Below are 26,501 nucleotides of genomic sequence, written 5' to 3' on the forward strand. Positions count from 1 at the left end.
GAACTAAACCCTTCCCCTTCCCCTTCCTTCCCTTCACTTCTCCCAAAAAACATCAACTTCAAAACATTCTTGACTTTTTTCACTTTTTATATCACATCAACACTTTCTTATTACTTTTTAAATAAAAAACCTACTACAATACAATTTTTTTTTTCACTTTTCCATATAAATTATATCAACTTTATATCACATCAATTTTAATTTTCAATCATTCAAAAAAAAAAACCCAAGAGGAGAGGAGGGCAAAGGGGTTTTCAAACGGGCCGGGGCCTAAAATGTTGAATTTTTTTCAGGCCGACACACTTTTCATAATGACGAACGTAGAAAAAAATGAGGGGAGGGAAGGGGAGGGGAGGGGGAAGGGGTTAAGTGAACGGAGCATGATTTCTCTTGGAAAGACTAACAAGTGGGTCGCTTTGTGAAAAAAAAAAAAAAAAAAAAAAAAAAAAAGGCTAAAAAAAATTGATCGCCCGCGTGGCCGTGTGGTTTTGTTTCGACGGGGCAAGTGGTATCCCTACAATTTCTCCCTTAAAAAAGGAAAAAAACTGCAAGGCTAAAAAAAAAACCTTGAAATACCAAAACCTAATTTCAGTAATTTGCTTCAGAAAACGAACCTCGACGGCTCTCCAGAACCAACATGAAAGAGGAGGTATTTGATTCTCTGCCTGGTGCCTAATCGTCGTTTTTTGGGTACTATTCCTTTTAATAAAATTCATGAGTCTATTAACCGTCGTACTCAAACAGTTTCTTCACAAAACGTAACGCCGATTGCTTCAAATTTGTCCCCTTTTTTCAGATTAAGATTTTCCCTTTGGAAAAACCCAACTCAAATCAAACCTTTCAGCATGTCATTCTGTGTTTTCAATTGAGTTCTTCTCGTTGTACTTCTTATTGGTGTAAATATAGTGATACTCCATACGCATCATTCTATATATGTTTTCAATTGAGCTCTGCAGAAGATTTAACGTCGTACAATGTTTTTTGTTTTTAATACTAAAACAGATTCACAAGGTTAGCCGATTCATCCAGACAGTCGTTGCAACAGCATTTCATTACAGAAAGGCACTGGCAAACAACAGCCTTAAAAGAGACTCCATACTTCCGTCAGGTATAATTTATCCTTTTCCAAAGAGATTTATATGCTACGGTTATGACAAGAAGTTGGTATTTTTTTATTTTTTTTAATGAACTGTTTGGGAAGTCAGATCCAACAACACATTAACTACATTCAATTATATTTCATCTATAGGCTGAAGGGTACTTTATCTCCAGCTAATTATTTGTCCGTCCTTTTAAAAATTTTCAACTTTAATTTTTTGTAGCAATATTTTCCTTTTCGAAAATTAAATTTCTTTACATTGGCGCAAAAAGGATAAAAAAAAAATGCAATGGCTTCTGTGATGTCTTTATTTGAAAAATGCAAATTGGATCTACTATTTCTTCATAATTTGAGTTCAATTATTATTATTATTTTTTCAGAACGTCCTTCCAAAGTTAAATTTGTAAGATGGTCACCTCCAACAATGACGCAAAAATTTAAACTTGACACACATGCAAGTATTTCAAAACAACACATTTTCTTGAGATATGTCCTCTTTGACCATCGTGGTATACATCTTCTACGACGTGCAAAAGTTATTAGAATTGAAAATAACACTATTGTGAAGGCTGTGGAAAAAAACAAAAATCTCAAGATATTGGAGGCTGAGGCAAGAGTGCTAGAATTAGCTTTATTTGACTTACAGGAAAGAGGATGGCTACCTGGCGTGGTTCAACTTGGTTGTACCTTTTTGTCTCAGAAGCTTGCAGGCATTAGTCCACTATACACAGTAAATTCAGAGGAATTACAGAACGTTATTGAACGTTGTATGCATATCATTGATGAGAACCATATCCAAGTCTATTGGACACATCGACGGGCTAATGTCGTAGCCAACTCTTTGATGGAATCTGCCAAAAGATACAAAAATGATATTTGTTCCACGAAATTAGATCGTGCACTATGTCGCTTTATCTGGGACCAAATGTTTGGCCCCTTTAAGCCTTATTTGTGTAAAACAACTAACACTTCTCAAGAGCGTTGGAAGTATCTCTTGTCAGATGAAGATGGATTTGCTCAAAAAATCATGAGTTGGATTAATATGGGTACGTGAGCCAACATTTTTTTTAAAATAATTTAATTCAACATTGTTTTGTGTTTTTACTCATTTGATATGAGATAAAAGAGCACGAATTTATTTCTAAAAATCATTTTAATTGATTTTTTTTTTCACATAGCACTGAATAAGGAGAGTATTCCAAGAGAAATCATATTTGAGATTTCTACAGCGAAGGGGTTGCGATTAGTAGAAAGATATTTGAGTATGCTTGCTCATATCCTGTCCTTTTTTGTTTCTTTTTTTTTCTTAAAAAAGAAAAGAAAAAAGAAAATAGCGAAAGAGAGAGAAATTCGTGAAATTGAATTTTTTACTTTTGTCTTGTTGCAGTGTCAATAACTCCTGCCAACAACAAAGCCTCATATTCTTCTCAAAATCAAATCATACATATGTTGATTGATATTTTGGAACATTTGGAACCTATTCCAGTCCCAGTAAGCTTGAAAAATTATTGTTGAAATCAATTTGCTACATATTATAGTTTTTAGTGCTTGTATAACATTAATGTTTGATTTATTTAGCGGACTATAACTATGTACTTGCGGTTTGAAGCTGAGATCAAGGTATGCATAACTCATGTGTTTGTTTTTTAGCTTCTTTAAGTTGCATGTCAATAAGTAGGTCCTACATTGTTATTTATTTGGTAAAATGTATCAATTAATCCAATGATTATGAAGAAGAGAGCTAGCTAATTAGGAGGCTTTGGTGAGAGTGACGGTTGTACAAAAAAAGTAGTGTTATGCATTTAGGATATTATGGTAGTTGGTCACTTAAAAATGATAAACATTGGAAATATGGATCATTTTTGACATTATACATATTACCTGTGGCCACCATTGTTTCTTGCAGTTACTGTCAAATGATTTGTTTGAATCATGTTCATCAAAAGATTTGACGTTTAGGTCCTATCCTCCAGCTTTCTACTATCAGCTAGGTGCAATACGGTTAAGAAGTCTTGTTGTAACACTACGGGTAAGATGAATTACTAAAAGTGAAAATTTAGACAAAAGATAGAAACTTAGGGGAATCTTTTACTTGTTGCATAATCTGATTAATGTTTAGGTTTTTACCTTTGTAGGTTTTGAGCTATTTTGCTCCAGGTCTTTCCATTCGTCGGCTTAATTTTGGACCCCGTATAAATTTTAGGGGGAAGGTAAGATGCTACTATAACTCATTTTGTTCACTTGCTTTGCAATGATTTTAAATTCAACTTATGACCTGGTATAATAATCTTTCATTTGCATTAGGAAAAAATTAATCTTGTGGAACAATGTTGAATATTTATTATGATTTAGGATATAAGGAGCGCCATTTTGGGATGGATTTACCTTCTATCATGTGCTGAATTTCAAATTATAGATGTCCTTAATGAAGTCGAGTGCAAATGTGTGGTAAAGTTTAACGTCTTTTTTGAATGAGTTTCTTTTTACGGTTCTTTGTTACTTTCTTTTGTCTTTAAGGATATACTTTTTTAATGAGTTAATATCATGTTATACTTATTGGTTTGCAGGAGGATGTAGAAGGTAAGTTGATTAACTTATAAACAAAGACGGAATTCAAGATTCTCCTATGAAAGAAAGTTCTTTTTTTTTTCCTTCTTTTTAATATTGTTCGAGTGGTTTTCAGTAACATTAAAGGAATTTGTGAAAAAAGGACTAATTATTGAGAACAAACCCAAGCATTACACAAAAAATGTGGCGAAGGTAATTTATTTTTTCTCTTTTCAGTGTAGCGTATTGATTCGCAATTCTCTCTGATCCAACAATAAAAAATTGAAAATAAAATAAAATTATGAACTTCTTAGTTTTTCATTGTTATGTAATATGAAGTTTTTCTTGTACTTTATGTAGATGCCCTCCGAAAAACCTCCAAAAGATTTCAAAGCCAGATATTTGAAGGGTGCACATAAGAAAGATGATGAGCTTTATAACTACAAGGTAACTAGGTTTTCTTTCTCTTAGGTAGAAATCTAGTTTTACATCACTTAGGCTAGTTATTAAAGTTTTTGTGGTTATAACCATGAATCCCTACTTCTAACAGGTTGTGGAAGCAATTTATTTCTAAGGGTCATTCACTTTTTGTGTTCTTAAGTTGGGCAATGTAAGTTATGAAAAAAAAAAAAAAAAACCTCTGAAATTTTAATTTACTTTACTATTGTGGATATATTGTGTTATTTTAAAAGAGATAATTTATGTATTTGCATTAATTTATTTCATATTGTGGCTATTAATTAGGATATATTGTGCTATTTTAAAAGAGGTAATTTATGTATTTGCATTGATTTATTTCATATTGTGTCTATTAATTCGTATTCAAAACCACTCACATTCATTATGTTTCTTAGAGCCTCTTTATACATGCTTGGTGTGCCCCTTTAAGCATGGGTGATAATTAAGACAAAACACATGATAGTACTAAGGGTTATGATTAGGCACATGATGTTGAATGTAAGGACCTCATAATGGGGGATAGAGAATCTATTGAATTTTATTATTGAAAGTTCCAACTGAATTACTTAAACAAATCGCAACAGCCCTGCCCTGAGAGATTGATTTTTACTTTATTATTTCTTCTTTTAAATTTGTTTGGTAGATTGGTTTTGACTCCAACTGTAAGCTTCATTTCTCATGTAGTGCAACCTTATTTTGTAGTGGCAAGATTGCTATGATATCCTCCATTGTTCCTAAGTAATTCTATATGTCATGTAAATGTCCATCAAATGATGAGAATGGTAATTTTAAAAGCCACCTCATTATTTGATGGATATTTATATCACATGTAGAATTACTCATTGTTCCTCTTAGTAATGTCCAATATTAACATTTATTCTTGTCGTAAACAGTTTATTTTTCTGCTGATTAATAGGGATCTAAAAAGAATTCAACTCCTAGGGCTGCAGTACCATACTAATGAAGGCTGCTGTGATTTTACATGACCTCTTCAAGAGATACCAGTGTTTTTTTTAAAGTAAACAAAAGCCTTGATTTTTAGTGTTTTAAGAACAAATAACTATATCTTTGTTTGCTATACTTGTGAGTAGTTACGTACGTAGGATTTCATTGATAAGACTCCGAGTATACTACTTTTAGTTGTCATCTTTAAAAAACGTCGTATTTCTGCCCAAAAGAAAATTGTAGCATAAAGAGATTAATTGGTATTATTGGTAGCATACATGAGCTTTTTATTTAAGTCAAGATATGAAAATATGTCCCTTTATAAGCAGACCAGGATCCTTTCAAATTATTTGCACGAATTTGAGATTTTTCGGACAGGTGATTGTGAGAGACCACTTATGGGATCTACTTAACCGAATAAGCACTTAGGTAGTCCAATTTTTATCCAGTTAAGTGAGTTTCACAATTACTTGTCCGAATTTTCTCAAATTTGAACAAATATTTTGAAAAAGATCATAATTCTTTATAAGCATATGAGAGTGAACTACATTATTGTCTTGCTAATTAATATTTTTTTCTCTGTTAACCTTCCCGTGTCACTAAATTTGATGCACTTCTTGTATGCACCCAAAAGAAACAGAACTTACCATCAATGTTGAAGCCTCAGCGCTCAGTCCTCAGTCCCACAATTTACATCACATTTATTTGAAAATAGATTAACTTGTATCCTTAAACTAAAAAAATAAAAAATAAACTTACACATTACATGCCATCATGCACTTCATTTATTTAAATACATGATCAGTTAAAGGGATGTGTTACAATAACACCCAAATTTACACCCTATAAACCTCCTCACATGAGGTGGGGTCTACCGGCCAACACATGGGCCCCATCCCATGTGAGGGGGTGTGTAGGGGGAGTGTGTAAATTTTGGTTTTTTTTTAGCATTACCCTCAGGAAAGAGATGTGTTACAAGGATTGAAAGTAGTTTCAAAACCAATTAGCTGGAGAACCGAGGACTTCCTATCATTAACTATATTTTCCATTAAAACTGTGCATTGCGATGTAAAACAAAGATATGATATAGAGATCGAAGACCACTGAAAACTCACAATAAGATCAACGTACTCTTTAAAAAAAAGATCAACTTTTCTTGGCATTTCCCTTTGGTATATATATTTTAGCTTTATATCTTCATAAATCACAGAAGATTTGGTATATGGATATAGTTAGAAATCTAGTTTTACTTCTAGGCTAGTTATTAAAGTCTTTGTGGTTATAACCATGAATCTCTACTTCTAACAGGTTTGGGCGGAATTTATCTCTCCAAGGGTCATACACTTTTTGGGTTCTTAAGTTTGACAATGAAAGTTATGAACAACAGAAAACAAACAAACAAACCTCTCTTCCATTTTAATTTACTTTACTAGTTGGCGTTATATTATGCTATTTAAAAAAAGATAATTTATGTATCTGCATTGACTTTAATTTATTTCATATTGTGACTGTTAATTCGTATTCAAAATCACTAAAGGTCATTACTTATGAATGCTTGGTGAACCCCTTTAGGCGTGGGTGATAGCTAGGACGTGAGGACAAAACATGTTAGTGCTAAGGTTTATGATTTAGCATATGATGTTGAATGCAGTGCTTCGTAACGGTGGATAGAGAATATGTTGAACTCTATTATTGAAAGTTCCAACTAAATCACTTAAACTATTCGTGATGGCACTCTCATAAGAGATTGATTTTTATTCTCTTTATATATATATATATAATTTGTTTGGTAGAATGGGCTCTAGTCACTAATTTTTTCGTGGTAGGAACTATTTCTCTTACTCACAATGGGCTCTAGTTAGTAACTAATTTTGCTCTTAGTAATGTCCAAGAACATTTATTTATGTCGTAAACAGTTATAAACTTGCTTTGATGATTTATTGTTCTGCTGATTGATAGGGGATCTAAAAAGAATCTATTGCCTACCAATAAAGAAGGCTGCCTTGATTTATCAGGACTAGTCAAGAGATGCTCATGTTCTTCAAAATAAAGCCTTGATTTTGTTTTGTTTTAAGAACAAAAAACCATATTCTTGTTCATGTGACTGGTTATTTAGGATTTCATTGATGAGACTGTGTATGCCACTTTTAGTTGTCATCTTCAACAACACTTCACTTGCTTTTAAGATACAGACATGAAGGATTGCAAAGTATTTGTGCTCAAAAGAAAATTGTAGCATAAAGAGATTAATTGGTATTATTATGAAAGAATATATTTTATGCTACCTAACTTATGTCTCTCTTGTGAATGTCATTGGGACACTTCTGAATGAGTTATAGCTGAAGCTAGAAAAACTCAAATGTATTCTATGGTTTCTATGTGTAACATTCATATTGCGGAGATCGAGAAGAAAATTTCAAATTCAATCCATTTGCCTTTCATTTGATTTCTTCTCTTCACGATAGGAAAATGTTACACAGAATATATTGCGGATTGTATCCACGTGTCTCTCAAAAAATTTAATGAAAACATGGACGCTATTAAATACATGACTAATCATGATCCAACCATATTCATGACTATGAAATGAATATTATGCATTTCAATATTTGAAATGAAACTGATACTTTTTCGTGACTCTTTAGTTACTACAACTTAAATTCAATTCATTTGCTTGGATTTAGGGTCCATTTGGATTTGAGACTTTAAAAAGTACGATTTTAAATAACGATTTTAAAATGAGCGATTTGAAAAAAGTGATTTTTAAAAACGCAGTTAAGTGTTTGACAAAATTTGAGTTTAGACTTTAAAATTATATATTTTCAAAAAAATATATATATATATCTTATCTGCGATTTGAAAATTCAGATTTTTTACGTTTTTAAATCATAATTTTTAAAAATGTAGTTTCCAAACGATTTCTGTTCTGCGATTTGGTTTAAAATTGCACTTATTACTTACGAAATCACAATTTCAAACACACCCTTAATATCTCATACTGATATATAAATTTCAAGTTAATAAAGCATATCGGAGGGTGAGGGACTGGTTTGAACATGGTCGGCTGAATGCTTAGGTGAATACACAATTGCTTAAGGCTCCAAATAGAAATAGTATAACTAAGTTTATTTTATAAATTTTAAAATTAATTTAAAAAATTATAAATTAATTTTTTTAAAAAAAAAAAAAAAAGTAGTGTGGCCACGTGTCACATTTTGAATGGTGCCACGTGGCGCTATCATAGATTTCTGTCAATTTTGGATGGAAAAATGGACGGAGGTACTATTTCCATCTTTTCTCATACTACAGGTACTACATATGATAAAAATTAAAACTTAGAGAGTAAAAAATAAAGTTTGCAAATCACAAGGGACAATTTTGTATTTAACCCTAATTTTTAAATAAATAAATAAATTTCAAATTAATGTAGCCTATAGGTGAAAGGGGTGAAAGCTCAACGAAGGCCGCAACATCAAGGTCTGACCCAAATTGAGCACAAGTGACACAATTTTTTCACATGACCACCCCGACACCTGACATACATGCACCTTATGAGCCTAATTCCTTAAGTGTGTTTGGAATTGTGATTTTGAAGGAATAACATGTGTTTAAAAAAAAATGCAAATCGTGAGGTATTTGGGATTGCAGTTTAAAAAACACATGTCCTAAAAATGTGAAAAATTCCGCAATATATGGTAGTAAGGTAGTGGTTACTTATTATTATCCAAACACTTAATTGATAGAAAAAACATTTTTTAACAAATTTTACCAAACGCTAAGTATGATTTTAAGAATTGCGTTTTAATAAACAGCGTTTTGAAATCACTATTTTTTAAAATTGCACTTAATAAAACCGCAATCCAAACAGGGCCTTAAACGCATAGCGACCCAAGCCCGGTTTTAGCTTTGGATTTTGGAGAATTCAAGAGCATCTTCTGATTGGTTGAAGATTGGACATCTAGAATTAGATTTACAAGATGGCTACCTCCGAAGAGGAAACAAAAATATTCTAAACTATACATAGAGGCGGGTGATTTAAAAAATGACATTTTCTTCGCATATGCACTCCTTGACTACCGAGACGTACATCTTTTGCGGCGAGCAAACGTTGTTAGAACTGAAGCAAAAATTCACAATCCCGTACTGACTAAGGCAAGAGCACTGCATTGGGCTTTAGTTGACTTGCATCGTAGTGGATTGCTACCAGTTATGGTTTTGATCGATAATCTCACATTGTTAGATAAGCTTAACTAGAATTAGAATCAATCATCCATAGATAAAGAATTAAAGTACATTATTTGCAAATGCAATTTTATTATTTGTAAGCATTAGATGCAAAAGCAAGTCGAATGGGATGCTTGACAAGCCAACATGTTGGTCAACTCTCTAGTTGAAAGTACCAAAAAGAAACAAAAAGACATTGATGGCATAGATTTGGATCCTGAGCTGTGTTGAAGAACTTGGGCCGAAATGTTTTAGGCACTTCATGGCTTACTTGTATAGGACATCTCACACTTCACACATACGGCACAAGTGTCTCTTGTCAGAATGAGATGGACTGACACAAAAACTATTGTGTTTGGATTGTTTGTAATTTGTAAATGTCTTTGTTTTGAGATGAAAAATAAATAAAATAAATAATAAAAAAAAAATGTCAACATACGGAGTTGAGTACTAAAATGTGCAATCTTTAATGTAGGCTTAACAATACTAACAGAATAATATGAAGGTTAATTGGGGCAAGTTGCAGTGAGGCCATATTTTAGAGGTGTGAGTGAATATATATATATATATATATATTTGTTGGCGAGTGGGGGATGTAATTTTACCCTAATAATATATGTATAGATATATGACTGTCAATTTTAATGTTCCAATGAGGGGAACATCTCACTTTAACAAGGCCTCCCCAAAATAGAGATACTCTCTACCTTCTCTCTAACTACCGACTTCTCTATGTGATAAACGCCATGAGAAAGCCGGGCTTCCCTCCCCTTCTTCAAAAGCTTTCGCCTCTCATGAGGTCCCTAGCCTGGTGGTTTTTTTTTGTGTTTTTCTTTTTTCCAACGCTCTCCTTTTGCTCTCAACACCGAGCTCATCGGTTTCCCTACTCTTTCCACCGTGTGCTGTGCAATTTTTGGATGGGTGTTTGGATTGAAATCTTTGGATCTAGGTCTACGATTCATTGTCTATTATTGCACAACACACGCCTCACCAGTGAGTTTGCCGGCGTCCTCCAAGTCTACTGACAATCTTCGTGCTCCTAACCACCGCCCACACATAATGTTCCAACCCGACGGTGGTGCAACTTGGAATAAAATGATAATTTTTGGGGGCGAAATTGTAATTAGCCAAAATTTAGAGTTATGACTGCTAATAGGGTATTAGTTTGGAAAGTATAATTTACCTTAAAAAAATGGGTGAGAAAATTCAGTATTGCAACAACTACGTGCTTTCCCTCTATCTTGTTTTCACTTATGCTTCGTTTGTTTCGACGTAAAATGGTTTCCGTCATAAAATATTTTCGACGAAATCATTTTCTAAAAAAATGATTTTCTCAAAAAAAAATTCTAGCGTTTGGCTCGCACAAAAAATTTAGGAAAGGCAAAAATGCAACTACTACCAAAATCCGGCAACGTCTGGTCGCCGTTGCCAGATTCCGGCAAGTAGGTTTGGCCGGATCTTGGCCGTTTTGGCCAGATCCTGTCGGAGTCCGACCATTTTGGCCAGATTCTAGCTAGTTTCAACCGAAATCTGGCCCGCCGGCATCCGACAACAATGGTCGAATTTCGCCGGATTCCGGCACCGGCAAGATTCCAGTGGCCGGCTGGATTTCGACGACTGATTATTGCTAGATTCCAACAATCGGATATCAAACGTGCGTGCAAGGACGAAGAGTTTAATTTCGAAAAATAATTTACGGTTTTAAAAACCGTAAATCGTTTTCTAAAAATTAAATTAACTTTTATGATCAAATTGAAAATAATTTTCGTTGACCATTATTTTCGCCCCTACCAAACACCGTAAAATGCCGAAATTATTTTTCAAAAATCATTTTACGCAAATGGAGTATTAATCACATCATGGGCTCAATTAATTAGTGTTGTATGTTTTATCTATGCTAACTATCCATTTAAAAACATGGAAAAACCACACTAAATTTTACCCATTTTAAAAAAGAACTACCCAAATTCTTTACATGATTATATTGAGAAATACTCTCATACTGTCAAAAACAATATGCAATTCAATTAAAAATGAATACAGGATGCTAGCAAGTGCATTGCAAACTCGATTCTGGTTGGTGCGACCATTTTGAAGGTTTAGATGGGTGGTCGAACGGCCAAATCACACTTGAGGGTAGAGTGAGTGACACAGTCACCCATTCCATCAGTGCGTTCATACCATCAGTGATTAGTGGTGTTGATGTTGGCGGCGACTCATAGTCCTTGCTATCATTTGGTTTCTCAGCTGACGGAGGTAGGTGATTGGATTTTTGGTCGAAAGAGAGGGCTGGACTGATTTCAATTTTTTGGAATGTGGTAGATATGGTCGGTAGTATTGTCCGAAATTTCAAATGAAAGCCTTCTCTCAGACCTTAAAGCAAATTTTCTCTTTCTTTTTAGCTCCCTGTTTCTAACTGTTCTAGGAAGTCTATCTGAAGGATCCATGTTTTTTTTTTTTTTTGTTAATTAAAAAAAAAAAAAAATCCTTTTTCAGACAAGTCTCAATATTTGCTCTACTGAGGTTGTAACTTTCCACAAGGCTGATACCTGTGATTGTATAATCTCGCTACACTGAAAATTTGTGCCACTGTAAAGCATCCGAGCAAAGAATTATGCTACAAACCTACAAAGTTTACAAAACTATTTTCCTGTGACGAAGCCGACAACAAACCGACCAGAGCCAGATCCTTTCCTTCTTCAACACCGCTTTTGTCGAATTCGCCAAAAGCCCAAAAATAACAGAATACCTGACAAACAATAGCAAAGCAATTAAAAATGACACAAATCTACAAATATAAAAAATTTGAACATCAAATGCCGATGATCACTAACCAGTTACTGCAACTACTGCAGGAACAAGCCAATGACTAACACCTAGCACCGGCATGTCAAGCTGCAAGAAGGGAGCAAAAATGGGTTAATTCATGTTATAATACTAAAATAAACTGCACTAATAAGAAAAAGAAAAGAGCACTTGACAATGGAAGATGGACAAATCCATTAGTAGACAACCAAAGTTTTTGTTTCTAACCTCATCATCCCTGTTGAAAAGGCCGCCCAAGTATCTGTTTCCCGAATCATCTTTATTTTTCACAGGCAACTTGGGACGCCTAAAATTGAAATTGTCTACTGTAGAATTTAAACCTCTCCCCAAATCAATGACGTAACCAGGCAATTTTCTTCCCCTAACCTGTAAATTGTATCCCTTAGTCCCCCATATTTCATATTTGGAGTCACTCCTACAGATCAATTCCTTTCCCATTACAGCAGAAGTGTCTTCTACATACAAGGGTGTGTATTGTTTAACCGAAGAGGAGTGCTACACATCCTAAATTTTTTTCCCAAAATTTGGTTCCCAAATGATGTGTCACAATCTCATGTGATTTATCATTTTGGGATATGTGTCATCATCTCATGGGATGATGACACATCATTTGGGAACCACTTTTTGGGATAAAAAGTTGGGAACTAGAGCATTTCCCTTAACTGAATCAGAGAAAAGCACCAGATCTCTAATGCTCCCACTAGTGTACTCTAAAATTTTCCTCAATAGCCAATAACAGTTGGTAACCATATGGCTACTGTCCAAACAATTGGAGTCTCCATATACTGCAATTCTACCTTGGCCCACATCCAAAAGACCAAGAATGGGGAGAGTCTGCCTGCCGTTGATAGACACCACATATTAGTATTTGCATAGACCATATATAATTTCGAAATATGGAAACTGATGCCTGTGTAAAAGATAAATTTATCGCCCTAAAAATGATGAAATCAAAAAACTGGCTCGATTAGTTGAGCTTAATTTTGGATTTATTTAATATCTCATTCCATGTTTTACTCCCTCCATTCCAGTCAATACAAGGGAAAGAATAAATACTCTCCGTTACATTTTAATTTTTTAAAATACCGAGTTAAGTGGTAGACACGAGTGTGGGTGACAGCAAACACACGTGGCCCACCTAGGAGCAGTTTAAAAAGAGTGTTCTATTTATGTTGTTCCATTAATATTCGTATTATTTGTAACATCATCCCTCAGTCATGCCAGAAGTCAACAATACACCTTAGTCAGTTAGTCATGCCAGAAGTCAACAATACATTTTGAGTGGCGCCACTCTCTGAGCCATCCAGGAAAGGGAACCTGTGCACAAAACCACCTGCAGGAAACCTCACAATATCTGTTCCAGATGCATATCGACTCTGCTCGCCGTCAATAGAAAAATCACCGTTTAGAATCTAATCTCCAAAAGCAATCTCGAATGGAGCCCAAAGATCATTAAGCGCTGGAATATTTGCACCTCCAGTAACTGGAGTCCACCAGCTGCGTGTGTTATCATCAAAGAATCTCATTTTAACCATTTTGTCAACATTATACCACTCAGCAAATACAGCTAATAACATCATCCCTCAGTTTTTCAATCTCCTCGAAGTACTCATCTTCAAGATCTACCAGCAGAAGTGTCCTGTACTGTCGAGCATCAAAGCATGTAAGAGGAGAGAACCAAGAGTTTCAACAAGTATCCAGCGTCTCACAACATGTTGAACATAATATGAAAATTTTTATGCAGGTGATCTCCACGCCAGTCAAGAATGTCGTTACGAACATCCAGAGTCTCTTGGAATATAACCAGGAGGATACTTAATACTGTGGAACTGGTCCCACAAAACACGTTTTGATCTTTCTGGAGTTGGAACCACTTTTAACTGCAAATGAAGCACACGTGCTAATCCGATGGCCATTCTCTCCTTGACCTGGAGGACTGTGCACCTGAAGAGTGACATTGCCTTCAATCTCTCCAGAAATTGGGAGCCTTCTTCCTTAATTTGCATGTGAAGCGCTAAATAACCAGTCCAAGGTCAAATGACCTCCGAATAGGTAAAGTGAATGCTTAAAAGATTCCCTTCATCATTGGAAGGATGCCATGTGGGGCTTTCAACATAGCCAATTACACCCATCCCATTCAGAATAGTAGCATTAAAGATAACAGGCATGGCACCTGCATAAAGTGGTTGACAACAAAAAGGCCGGGAATAAAGGCAATCTGTAAAATCCAGAACACCAGGAAAGATGCTTGCCTGTGGTTGGTAGTTCTTAAGGATTTCGAATGATTCTAACCTGACAAATGTTAAAAATTAGAACTTAAGACAGAAAGTCAAAAAGATACTGATGATAACATTGAAAACACCAACAACAACTCAGTAACTAAATCTTTGCATAAAACCAAGGGTGCAGCTAAATGGGAAAGCTTACAGATCAACTCTGCCTGCACCCTACTCATACATATTGGGACCTGAAAGCTTTGCAGCTCCCTCGACCAATGCTTGTTTCATGCTTGCTGGATTTAAAATATCTTTCCGACTGCTTTAAGGGATGATGCTAACAAGCAAGCATACAACAACAGCAACCACAGGACTTGCCAAACTAGTGCCTGATAAACTTCTACAACCAGTACAGATTTTGGAACCCATAATTTCCCGTCCATATGCAACAACATCTGGCTCCACACAACCAAAACTGTAAATACACAACTTACATAGTTAAAAGCTTTGAATGCCATAAAAAAGCATGTACAGGGATGAAGTAAACTGAATTCAAATATGAAATTGAAAGCCCTGTTAAGAGAAGTACGGAGGACAAAGGACCAACAAGATATAGTAAGAACCATCAGTATCAGCTTAAAAAGGCAAAGGTAATGGCACAATGAGTATCTTCTATGAATAAGCAAGGACTCTGAACTGGTTTACCATTGGAAAACTAAGTAGTCGGATTACATAAACCAAATAAACTTGCTTAAAAGAACAATACAGTATTTTATTAGAAAAGGTCAAGAACGGGGGCAGTACAGGACTCAATAGCTAAGTTCGCCAGAATGAATTGTTGTAGTGACAATATTTTGCTTGCATAATTTGCAAGATCTGCTCTGCATGTATGTCACGTTACTCAATAATCCAAAGGGGTAGGAGTGAGGGGAAGGGAAGAAACCAAAATGATTTTTGGACAAGGAATGGCTAACATTAAGAGAATCATAAAAGACTACGTTCAAGGACATAGGTTCATAGGTTTTGGGTTCAGGAGCAAGTCTATGTTCAGATACACGCAACTCCAGTCTTTATACATAAAAGACAAGATTGCGTGACCCAGTCTTGATTTTGTATACTTACAGTATAGATTCCACCATAACCAGAAGATATACTACTTTTGACAAGTAACCAGAAGATATACTACTCACAACCATGTAGAGTAGAACCCAAGATAGATTTACCAATAAACTTCCCAAGCACCTTTAGTATTGCCAAAAGAGACGGATAGACAGACAACACACAAAGAAATAAAGGAAACAAGAAGCAGAAATACATGTTTTAACAACCAAAAGAAAGAAATAAAAAATCCAATCTCTGGACAAATTTCAGCTCTATGAAATGAATGATTAGTGTACCCATGAGGAATCTCCCAAGTACTCATGCCACGTGAAGAAAATCAGGCTATGTGATCACTGTAGTCAGTGCCACCAACACCAATGACATCACTTTGGTCTGCTGGATTGTTTAAAGTACCATAAAGTGGTCCATCATTTCCGATAGCCGAAACCATAATTATGTTATGTGCTGTTATTTCCCAAACCTAAAGAACAAAGCAACATTAACCTATTTTAAAGGGGGAAAAAGGTGATTGTGACAAAAATAATCTAGCAACCAAAACATAATTTGTGAATATCAGGTAGTACTAGCATCATGATGGAAGAAAGTAACTGCACAGGTATTATGTTAACACATAACAGGCTATGTTGAAAATAACAAGTTTATAATAGATGATTAAGATGATATGATTCTTTAAGTTTTTCACTAGTAATTAAATAAATTATGGAGTCCATATTAGCCCAAACAGAGTATACAAACTATGCAGCAAATAAGCAGGAGAGCGAGCTGATGATACAGGGAAGTTCATCGTGTATTGTTTCTGACATTGGTTCAGGAGGTAACAGTGAAAGGAAAGGTTTGGGGGTGAATGGGTCGTTGGACGTGGGTATGCCTTTGGAGAGCTCATCAGCTCAGAGGGTCAATTATCAGTTGGGTGATCAGTTTTGGCATTCTGGTGGTAGATGTGGGACAAAAGAACAACACACCCTTTTTAAATTCTTGCCCTGGAACCCCTCTGGTGCTCTTGGAGAATGTGGTGGGGAAAGTAATACATTTTCACTCTTTTCTTTTTTTTAAACCTATTAGATCCAACCTTATCAAGTCAGTGAGACATAACAAGCCACACCATCTTACCTTCTCCACAAACGGGAGATCCAAGTAATCAGGTCCACCTATACTCAAATTCAATGCATCCATGTTGGTTGCAATGGCATAGTTGAACGCATCAAGGAACCATGATGTGTATGATACCTGCAATAGGCTGAATAAAATATTCTCATAATCTCAACAAGTTTTCTTGACAAAATCATAAGTACAAAAAATAGCCAAATAAATATATAATGTACTAAATACAAACTTCTCAAAAACTTCCTGAAAAAGAATTTTAGTGAACCATTGAAAGATAGATTCAGTCATTTTACAAGTCGTGTTTGGCTTTCTCAATCTTTGAAGTATTTAAAAACCCTACAGATGAACCGCAATTCAGAATTGCACATAATGATAGCAGAACTTGAAACCGAATATAGAGGATAAAAAGTGAGGCGTAAATGCAACTTCAAGTCAGAATGGTGTAGATAGAAAACTAAATATAAGAACACACAAGCAGTAACACCAGTAACAATGTGCATTACCTGTGCATCAGTAAATACGCGAAAAGCATAAATCTCAGTATCTGGAGCAAAACCGAGACACTCTGCATCTCCACCAGAAATAACACCAGTAACAAATGTCCCATATCCGAGATTGTCATTTAGCATATCCTCATTTGTCCAGTTTGTACGCTCCTGAACACAACCTCAAAACTAGTAATCGACTCCTCCACTAAAACCTCATCTAAAGTTTGCTTACAATGGAAAAGACACTATGCAAAAATACAAAGAACACCCCGAAGGATTCTTCCTATCTATCGGTAATACCTTGATATTACGAAAATGTGGGTGATTAGCTCGAATACCAGTGTCAAATATGGCCAATTTGACTTTTGCACCAGTATACACTTTTGACCAAAGAACATCCGCTCCAAACAAGGAAGTAACTTGAGATCTCTGCAACCATAAAATGGATGTTGGAGCGTAAGAATACATCGATAACTTGTAAGGCCATTTTCTGGGCACATCAAAAAGAAGTTATCCATGTTCTAGTTTACATCCATAATCAGCAGAAGATTGTAGATTCTTGTCAATCGCTGGCCTCAATATACAAAATTTCACAACGTTCAGAGTTGTGTCTTTGGAAATACGACATGGATTATGCAAAAAGGAACAGAAACACTCGCATTACAAGCTTCCAGCACCCATAGAAACTATATATATCATAAGAAAGAACCAATGACAAACACGAAGTTGACAAATGCTCCATATCAATTACCAAGAATTTGGCCAGCATCAAATTTCATATTTTTCACTAACTAATCCACGCGGGCTCTTCATATCTTGCAAGTAACCAAGTTGTCAAAGCCAAAAAAAAAAAAAAAAGACGTAAATTTCATTTTTCCCTTTCCCAAATATCCCACCAACCAAACAAAACCCAAATCACAACGATCAAAGACAAAATTACCTGCATCAAGAGCTGGCGTCCCCATCTAACGGAAGCATTACAAATCGCAGAGTGATACTCGCCCTTGCCCTCGCTAAATGACATCGCCGTGAAAATCTTCCCCAGTCGCTTCTTCCCGTCCATGAAAGCCTAACCCTAGCACTAGCCCTCTTCTCCTCCCAAAGCAAATCCCTCCTGTAGCTCAAATCCACATTCACATCCTTCACCAGACCCAGCTTCCCAATCTCGCCAACCACCCTCTCTATCGCGAACTCCTGGATCGACACCAACCTGACTTCGGTCTAGTACTTGGCGGCCGGGTTCTTCCGCTCGATCCATCCCCAGCCGTCGGATCGAACCCCCGATTCCAGATAAGCCCGGTGCTCCTCCGCGAGCCTGTACTGGAGGAACCGGACGATGTAGTAGTTGCGAGGGGCTTGGGGTGAAGAGTCGAATTGGCTAGTGAGGGGTTTAGGGTTTGGGTTTGAGATGCGAGAGGCGTGGTGTAATGGGTATATTAGTAGTGTATGGGCTGGGTTATTAGTAATGGGTTGAATGGGCTTGGCCCATTCCAATTAGTAGAGTTTTTAGATAAGGGGTATGTTTATATAAGGCCTAAAAGAGTAATGGTAGGATTATGAAAATGAGATTAATGAATTGTTTCCTGTAGTAAACTTGGAGGCTGAGCACCTCGAATGCTCAAAGATCGGACATCTCAAATCGTCCAATTCTATCATTTTGTTCAATTCAATACAAATACATTACCCATCAATTCCTTCTGTTTTCATCTCAATTTCCTTTACAATTTTGAAATATAAACCCTAAATTCCTACACAGATAATAAATATGTTACAAATTGGTATCAAAGCCTTCGATCCAGCCTATCCAGTACATGAAACCTAAATCGACGATTATGGCGAAAGATAGAGTGACCAGGTCGGAATTTCACAGTGTGATGCAGACTTTGCAATCTCGGATGAATCGTCTCGACGATATGATGGCTAAACAATTCGGATTAGGTGCAGCCTCTAAATCGTCTGTGCATCATTATGAATTTCAGTATCAGAATTTTGGAGGAGAAAATTCTTCTTCTCATGAAGGTTCCGGTTCACGTGATGGAATGTTCAAACCAACGTCAATTGATTTGGATGAAGAATCGTTAGAAAATGTAAAGGATGAAAAAGAGCAGCCGAGAGACCAAATAATTCCAGAAATTCCAAAATCTGAAACAGATTCGGTTGAAGACTCAACACACACAACAAATTTAGAACTAGCTCCGGCGGAAAATGCAAACCACTCACTGATTTCAACAACCGAGCCGGATGCAGACTCCCACCGTCAGTTCGTGAAAATTCCTCAACCAAAAAATTCCGACTCTCTTGTGAAGAAGACACATCCCGATCTGAAAATTATTTTGGATGCGGTGGACTTTGTTGTCCTGAAACACCGTTGGCGATGGAAACAGGTGGCCGACGTAGAGGACTCAGCGGCTAAAGCAGAAACGTCGAAATGTCGATGTCTCCGGAGCCGAGCCGGACAGAGAACCGGTTGCTCGAGAGGCCAAGCGGACAGGCCAGTACCTCGACACGGATCCAGTGGAAGGCCGACCAGCCGCGATGGGTGGAGGGAGCGTCGGCAGGGGAGTCCTGTTCTCTCGACGAGTCCATTTCTGAACCTTGCCAAGACGAAGGTGAAACCGTGAAACAAAGAATCTGCAAGCAAGAAAGAAGAGCAGAATATGGAAGCTAGCAAAACGGTGCGTTGAGAGGGAAATGACTTAGTGGAGAGGAAGGGTAGTTTCGAAAAGTGACCGCAAGCCGTCGAACTCAGTAAAAGCTCTTGGAAATTGAATGGGCTTAGGCACCCCTCATATCTTTGCTACGAGTCAAGGGATAAGCAGCTACAGTTGGTGGAATGGGTTGGATGTGGGCCTCGCTTGGCTTTTTCTTGGCTTTCATTTTTGGGCTGGCAATAACTTTTTCTAGGCTTTCATTTTTTCTCTCAAGCATGGACTGGCTTATCTTTTTTTTACGCAAAAATAACCGCACCTTGTGGGCAAGGTGCTTGAAGGGGTCGGTATTGTAATGGGTATATTAGTAGTGTATGGGCTGGGTTATTAGTAATGGGTTGAATGGGCTTGGCCCATTCCAATTAGTGGAGTCTTTAGATAAGGGGTATGTCTATATAAGGCCTAATAGAGTAATGGTAGGATTATGAAAATGAGATTAATGAATTGTTTACTGTAGTAAACTTGGAGGCTGAGCACCTCGAATGCTTAAAGATCGGACATCTCGAATCGTCCAATTCTATTCTTTTGTTCAATTCAATACAAATACATTACCCATCAATTCCTTCATCAATTCATCATTTTATTCTGTTTTCATCTCAATTTCCTTTACAATTTTGAAATATAAAACCTAAATTCCTACACAGATAATAAATCTGTTACAAGTGGTTCTGAAACGGAGGAGAGAGAGTGAAATGGAGAGGACGAGGAAAGAGAGTGATAGGAACCTGAAGGTAAAGGAGGAGGAGGAGGAGGTTTGGCGGGTGATCATGGCGGAGAAGGTGCAATGGAGCTGAGTGAGAGATCGCTGATTTGGCGGGAAAGCTCCCACATCGGAGAGATTGTTGCGTTAAATCTGATGCCTCTTTTTAAAGAGAAATGATTTTTATGCGATCTCTTATTAGAGCACTCACGTCAATCTATGTACGTCGATTCACTTTTCTATATTTAAGAAAAATCTCATAAAAAACACTAAAAATTGACTCACGGTAGATACCCTAATTTACATTTTCTGGTTGGGAAGCAACAATACTTCCCAATGCAACGTATTATTTTAATTAAAAAAAACACCGGCTCTCTCCATCCTCCCTCCTTCACAGTTCACGCCAAGGTTAACGACAAGCAAATCAACGCCATTCTCGACGAGGTGTTTCGAACCTATGGTGAGTTCATCGACGGGGAGAAGGGGCTGACCTACGAGGGACTGTTGCAGACTAACAACGACGGCCCCAGCGACAGGGACCGTGACTTCGACGCGTTGGAGCTCGAGCAAATCAACGCCATTCTCGATGAGGTGTTCCGGAACTATCGAGTTCATCGACGAGGAGACGGGCTTGACCTACGAGGGGTTGTTGCGGACTTATGATGACGATGCCGGGGAGAGCTCGAGCTCAGTTTGGACGAGAACATCAAGGTAATCTTTGAAGCGTCCTCGTCTTCGATTGTCAACGAGCGTGCAATCGACACCCATAAGAAGTAGAGGACCGCCGCGTGGGCGGTCTCGCCCAACCACAGGATCGTCTTCGATGGGGTGTGGAAGATCGTCGACGACTTGGAGCCATCAAGGCTGAGCGGACACCAAATTCTTCTGGAAAGTGAAAAAAAAAAAATAATAATAATATATAGGAAAAGATAAAGGGAAGTAGAGTATTTTTATATTGGCAAGTAAAAAGTAGCTTTCTTTCCTAAGGATCCGGCTTTTGTGCTATACTTTTAAAGTACAAATGCTGTAATTTTAAATTACAGCACAGGTGCTGTAATTTGATGAAGGGCTAGGATTGATCCATCCCTTCATTAAAACAAACGTTGTCGTTTTGAAGCAAAGAAAAAATGACGCTGCAAAATATTGTTTGCGCCGTTATACTCATTGGTAACACTTCCTTCTCTAAGTCTATATCTGGCAACCAGACACTTAATCCCGACCATCGGTGAGCTCTTGATAGAGAAGGCGACAAAGAGTGATCCGGCAACAAAGACAGAGAGATCCGGCCACGAGAAAGGGAGGACCGGCCACGAGAAAGAGAGATCCGGCCGGAAAACCCACGAACGGGTCCGGCTAGGAACCCACAAGCGATTTTCGAACAAAGAGAGATCCGGCTCTCTGTCACTAGATCGGAAGCTCTATGGCGGGATTCGGCTCTCTGCCGCCGAATCGGGAGTTCTGTGGCCGGATCCAACTCTCTATCGCCGGATCGGGAGATCTGTGGCCAGATCCGGCTCTCTGTCGCCGGATCAAGAGCTTTGTGGTCGAATCCGGCTCTCTGTTGCTGGATTGGGAGCTATGTGGCCGGATCCGGCTCTCTGCCGCCAGATCGGGAGATCTGTGGCCGGATTCTCTGCCCCCGGATCTGGAGTTCTGTGGCCGAATCCGGCTCTCTGTCGCCGGATCTCTCTTTCTCTGTCGCCTTCTCAGTTGGAAACTCGCCGGTGGTCGGAGGTTTGGAGTTTGGTCGCCTAATGAGACTGAGAGCAGGGATTGTTCAAAACAAATGAATATAACGGCGTCATTTTTTCTTTGCTTCAAAACGACAACGTTTGTTTTAATGAAGGGCTAGATGAATCCTAGCCCTTCATCAAATTACAGCACTTGTGCTGTACTTTTAAAGTACAGCACAGAAGTCGGATCCCTTTCCTAAATATAGAGAAAATAGTTGAGAATCCACTTGGAGTACTTACACAATTTCTACACAAATCCACTTACATAAGGTGGGACCCACCAAGTGTGTTCCACTCACATAGATCAGAAAATGATAAAATCACAACTCCTTTGCACAACTCCCTCACAATGGTGTGGGGCCCACACACATGGGCCCCACACCATTGTGAGTGGGGGTTGTGATGGGGCTGTGACCCAATCATGTCCCCACATGGGTCACACCCCATGTGAATAAGTTGTGCATAAGTTGTATAAATAGTTGTGTAACAATCACTCTCTCCCTTTGTAAATTGTCACGATGGGAGGTCTGATTTTGGAGTGGGATGAAACGATTTTTTCATAAGAATTTTCTTATATTGTCCCAAGGGATAGTTTAATTGACTAGAGACCACGCCTCATAAAGCGAAGGTTATTAGTTTGAATCCCTCTCTTTTATGGAGACATGTTAAAAAATAATAATTAAAAAAAAAAATCTTATGTTCAAAATGTACCCCATTTTTTGTTCACTGGACACTCCCATTTGTGGAGATATTTTGGCGTAGGAAAATAATTTTTGCACAATTTATACAACTTGAGACATGTTGGTGAGATCCATGCATAATGGGACCCACGTGCATGAATTCCACCAATATATCTTGAGTTATATAAGAATTGCATTTGAATTGTGCAAGATCACATCCCTTTAACGTAACCAAATGGAAAAACGTGGGGAGGTGACGCTTGACTTGGCACTGTCACGTCAAAAGAATGCAAATGTTTGTGCATGCAGCATTTTTCTTTTTATTTTATTTTATTTTTTTACTAAATCACGAGTTCTAATTTGATCTATAATTATCTATTACTTTATTTTACGAGAAATTATACGTACCCCTCAAGCTATCATTATATTGTTTGTATGTTTTTCGAACTATTAATTGTATAAATATTCTCTTAAACTACTAAAACAACATCAATGTCCCGCTTAAAGCTTTTTAAAAAAAAAAAAAATAATAATAATAAAAAAAAAAAAACTAATTTTTTTCAATAAGATAAAAATATCTTTATAAATTCAAAAAAAAAAAACGATTTTTTTTTTCAAAAAAATAAAAAAAAAAAATGAGAAAAATAAAAAATCAATGGGTAGCCCAAACTGAAAATTATATTTAAAAAAATCTAAAAAGAAAACAAATTTTCAGGAAAAAAAATGAAAAACCTTGGGTTTTTTTTTTCCCTTTTTATTTTCTAATTTCTAATTTTTTTGTTTTAAATTTGTTTAAAATTTTAACTTTTTTTTTTTTTTTTCAATAATTTTTAGTTTTTTATAATATAATTTAAAAATATTTATAATTGGTGTTTTTACTATTAGTGACATTGACATTTTTTGGTAATTTAGATGAGATATTGATAAAATTGATAGTTTTAGGGATATGTGTATTTTTTTTTTCTTTATTTTATTTAAAAAGTTTTAATATATGTACTGTTAGGCCCAAGGCCCAAGGTCTATTGGACCCTACCTGCACCGAAATATCTAAAATCGGCCTTTTGAAAAACGATCACACGGGCCGAAGAAAAAAAAGATTACAAGGAAGCATTATCCTCATCAACAACAACCTGACCTACCAGATATTCTCGACGAATGGAAAGCAACAATAAAAGGGCGGAATCCCATTCGGTTATTCCTGTTAGCTCACTCCTACCATAAAAAAGGCAAGAAAATGGTCGCTCTATAAAAAGAGCGAATAGCATGACGCCTTCCAGTAAGAAATTCATATGCTCCAACAATTCTTTGTTAATTGTTATTGTTTTTAAGAAATATTCAATTTATACTACCTTTGTTTGGGTGTAAAATATTTTATGAAAAAATATTTTTTTATATTTTTCGGTGTTTAGTGCAATTAAACAACATAAATCATTTTCAATTTGACTGTAAAAGCTTTTTTAATTTTTTGAAAACGACCGTAAATCGTTTTTCAGATTTAAATTTTTTATTTTTGTAGGCATGTTTATGAGAACTTGCTACCATCAATCATTGAAGTTTGTTGGTAACCTGAATCTACCGTCGAAGATCTCCAATTGCCAGATTCTGGCGTTAGCATCGGCAACCACTCCTGGATTTCGACAAAACGAGCTGGAATTCGACAAGCACTAGTCTGCCGGAATCTGGCGACATCCGACCAAAACTTGTCGAAATCTAGACTATTTTGCTGAAATCTAGTTGTACTGTGTCGGATTCCAGCTAATACGGCAAGAATCCAGCACAAATATTCAGCACTATCTGCCGCATTTGCTGCTAGGGATTGCCTTTCCTTTCCTGGATTTTCTCTCTTCGGATCCTCCCCTATTTGCCCTTGACCGGAGCACGCTGAAGAGGGATACCCGTCTGCTTTACGGCCGTCATAAATCCTCACCCATCTTGATGAACTGTTATCTGCCTAAATATTTGGTGGTGAGATTTGTAATGAAATATTAATAAAAGACAATAAAAATAATAGTTTTGACACTTCAAGAAGCCAATCTTCCTTTTTACTTTAACATGCAGTTAAGAGATGAACCTTTGGATAATTTTCTAGTTTCCTCTCATTGATAACAAATCTGAATTTAAATACAAGAGACAAGTTAGATTAAACAACTACCCACTAAACTCACTACATAACCCATTACATAATAACTACCCATTATAGATCATATGATGCATAATTATTAAACTAACTACCCACTAAAACATCTACCACTAAACCACTCCACTACACACACTGCTGACTTGCACCCCTAACTTCAGTCAAGTTCACTTCTAGTTTCACACTTCCACACACGTCTTCTTTTGGTTGGCTCTCACTGCTAGAGCCCATAACAATTAGGCTCATGAGTATTCCTAGTAGCCTTATCAGAGTGCTTTTTAGCTATTTTGGTGAGCCAATTTGATGAAAACACTAAAAAATCATTCCCAGTAGCCTCACCACTTTAACCAAAAAGTTTTGATGAGTGGAATTACTCACCAATTTAGATGAGGCATTTTCACTCACCAATTTTATTTATCCTTTCTCTCACACATGATCAGCACATTTTTTTTCATTTTTTCTCTCATTTTCTTCTCCCTTCTCCCATCTCTCTCACACGATGATGTCCTTATTTTATGAAATAGTAATAGTGAATAGCTAAAATGGTGAGACTGCTGGGAGAATTTAAAAAAAATGGTTCACCAGAACAGAGAAAAGTAATTTTTAACTACTTTGTTGAATAAAATTTGATGAGATTACTATGAATGTTCTAAGCAGAACCATCTGCTCGAAGCCACGTACCCCAGCCCTCTGCATTCTCGCCATGAATCGATTTTCTGTTGGAAACCTCTGGGTAACCTTTAGGGCCATGAATAATACGGCCACACCGAAAACAGAATACCGGCAACTTTTCATATTTGAACCAAACCCAACATGAGTTTCCTGCGATGAGCAAAGTCTGGCCATGTTCAAATATGTCGTCTACAAAATGAATTAGTCAATTTTTTTCCCTTCTCTCTTTTGCAGATGATAATAAGTTGCAATAAAGAAAAAGAGAGAACCAAAACGGCGGCATTTCGTGGACACCATCCCCAGCTCGAGCAACACTACCACCAGAGTGCACAGGGCATAGTGCCCACAGCAGAACCACCTCGTCAACCTTCATATCCACGTCCGTCCCCAAAACAACACCACCACCAATATGCAAACACCCATCTGTGTCCCATCGCCATTCCCCTCGACCTCGCTCTGTTACTTGGACTCGGTTCCTGTGCAAGTGCTCTGGTGGTGCGGAAGACCCCGTCGACAGTGGCGGAGCCAGACTTTTAGTTTAGAGGGGTCAATAAATTTTTATTTTTTATTTTTTTTTTCATTTTGATAAATAGAGAAAAAAATTAAAGTTAATAAAAAATAAATTAAAAAATTAAAAAAAATATAACTAAGACAATAAATAAATAATTCAATAAAATTTAATTATCGCTTAAAATATATAAATGTAACTTACAATTTATTTTGTCACACCTAGTGTTTATTTATTCAGTTGTCATCGACGAGTCTTCCTACTTTGAAATCGCTATATAATTTTTTTTCATTGCTGATAATCTTAAATATATCATTCTCAATATACGTAACC

The 26,501-nt window shown here is 36.7% G+C and overlaps 1 protein-coding gene and 1 pseudogene across 9 annotated transcripts; one reads left to right on the plus strand and one right to left on the minus strand.

Annotated features, from left to right (window-relative positions):
- The first annotated feature begins 533 nt into the window (after positions 1-533).
- LOC133858134 (uncharacterized) lies at positions 534-7,339 on the plus strand. Of its 9 annotated transcripts, none has more exons than XM_062293583.1 (14): positions 534-649; positions 1,003-1,108; positions 1,480-2,145; positions 2,278-2,361; positions 2,487-2,590; positions 2,678-2,719; positions 3,006-3,128; positions 3,235-3,309; positions 3,452-3,547; positions 3,667-3,679; positions 3,783-3,859; positions 4,007-4,093; positions 4,197-4,256; positions 7,010-7,339. In XM_062293583.1, exons 1-13 carry the CDS (start codon positions 638-640, stop codon positions 4,218-4,220), a joined length of 1,509 nt encoding a protein of 502 aa, XP_062149567.1. In that variant the 5' UTR covers positions 534-637; the 3' UTR covers positions 4,221-4,256; positions 7,010-7,339. The 9 variants fall into 9 exon arrangements, 7 of the variants coding, with proteins under 7 accessions (XP_062149567.1, XP_062149568.1, XP_062149573.1 ...); XM_062293584.1 differs by lacking the exon at positions 7,010-7,339 and adding an exon at positions 6,359-6,860; XM_062293585.1 differs by having other exon boundaries at positions 555-690.
- Positions 7,340-11,788: 4,449 nt separating this feature from the next.
- On the minus strand, positions 11,789-20,570 carry LOC133857648 (subtilisin-like protease SBT6.1; annotated as a pseudogene).
- Between the last annotated feature and the right edge of the window lie 5,931 nt (positions 20,571-26,501).

Source organism: Alnus glutinosa, chromosome 14, assembly GCF_958979055.1.
Source record: "Alnus glutinosa chromosome 14, dhAlnGlut1.1, whole genome shotgun sequence".
In the NCBI taxonomy this organism is placed as follows: Eukaryota; Viridiplantae; Streptophyta; class Magnoliopsida; order Fagales; family Betulaceae; genus Alnus; species Alnus glutinosa.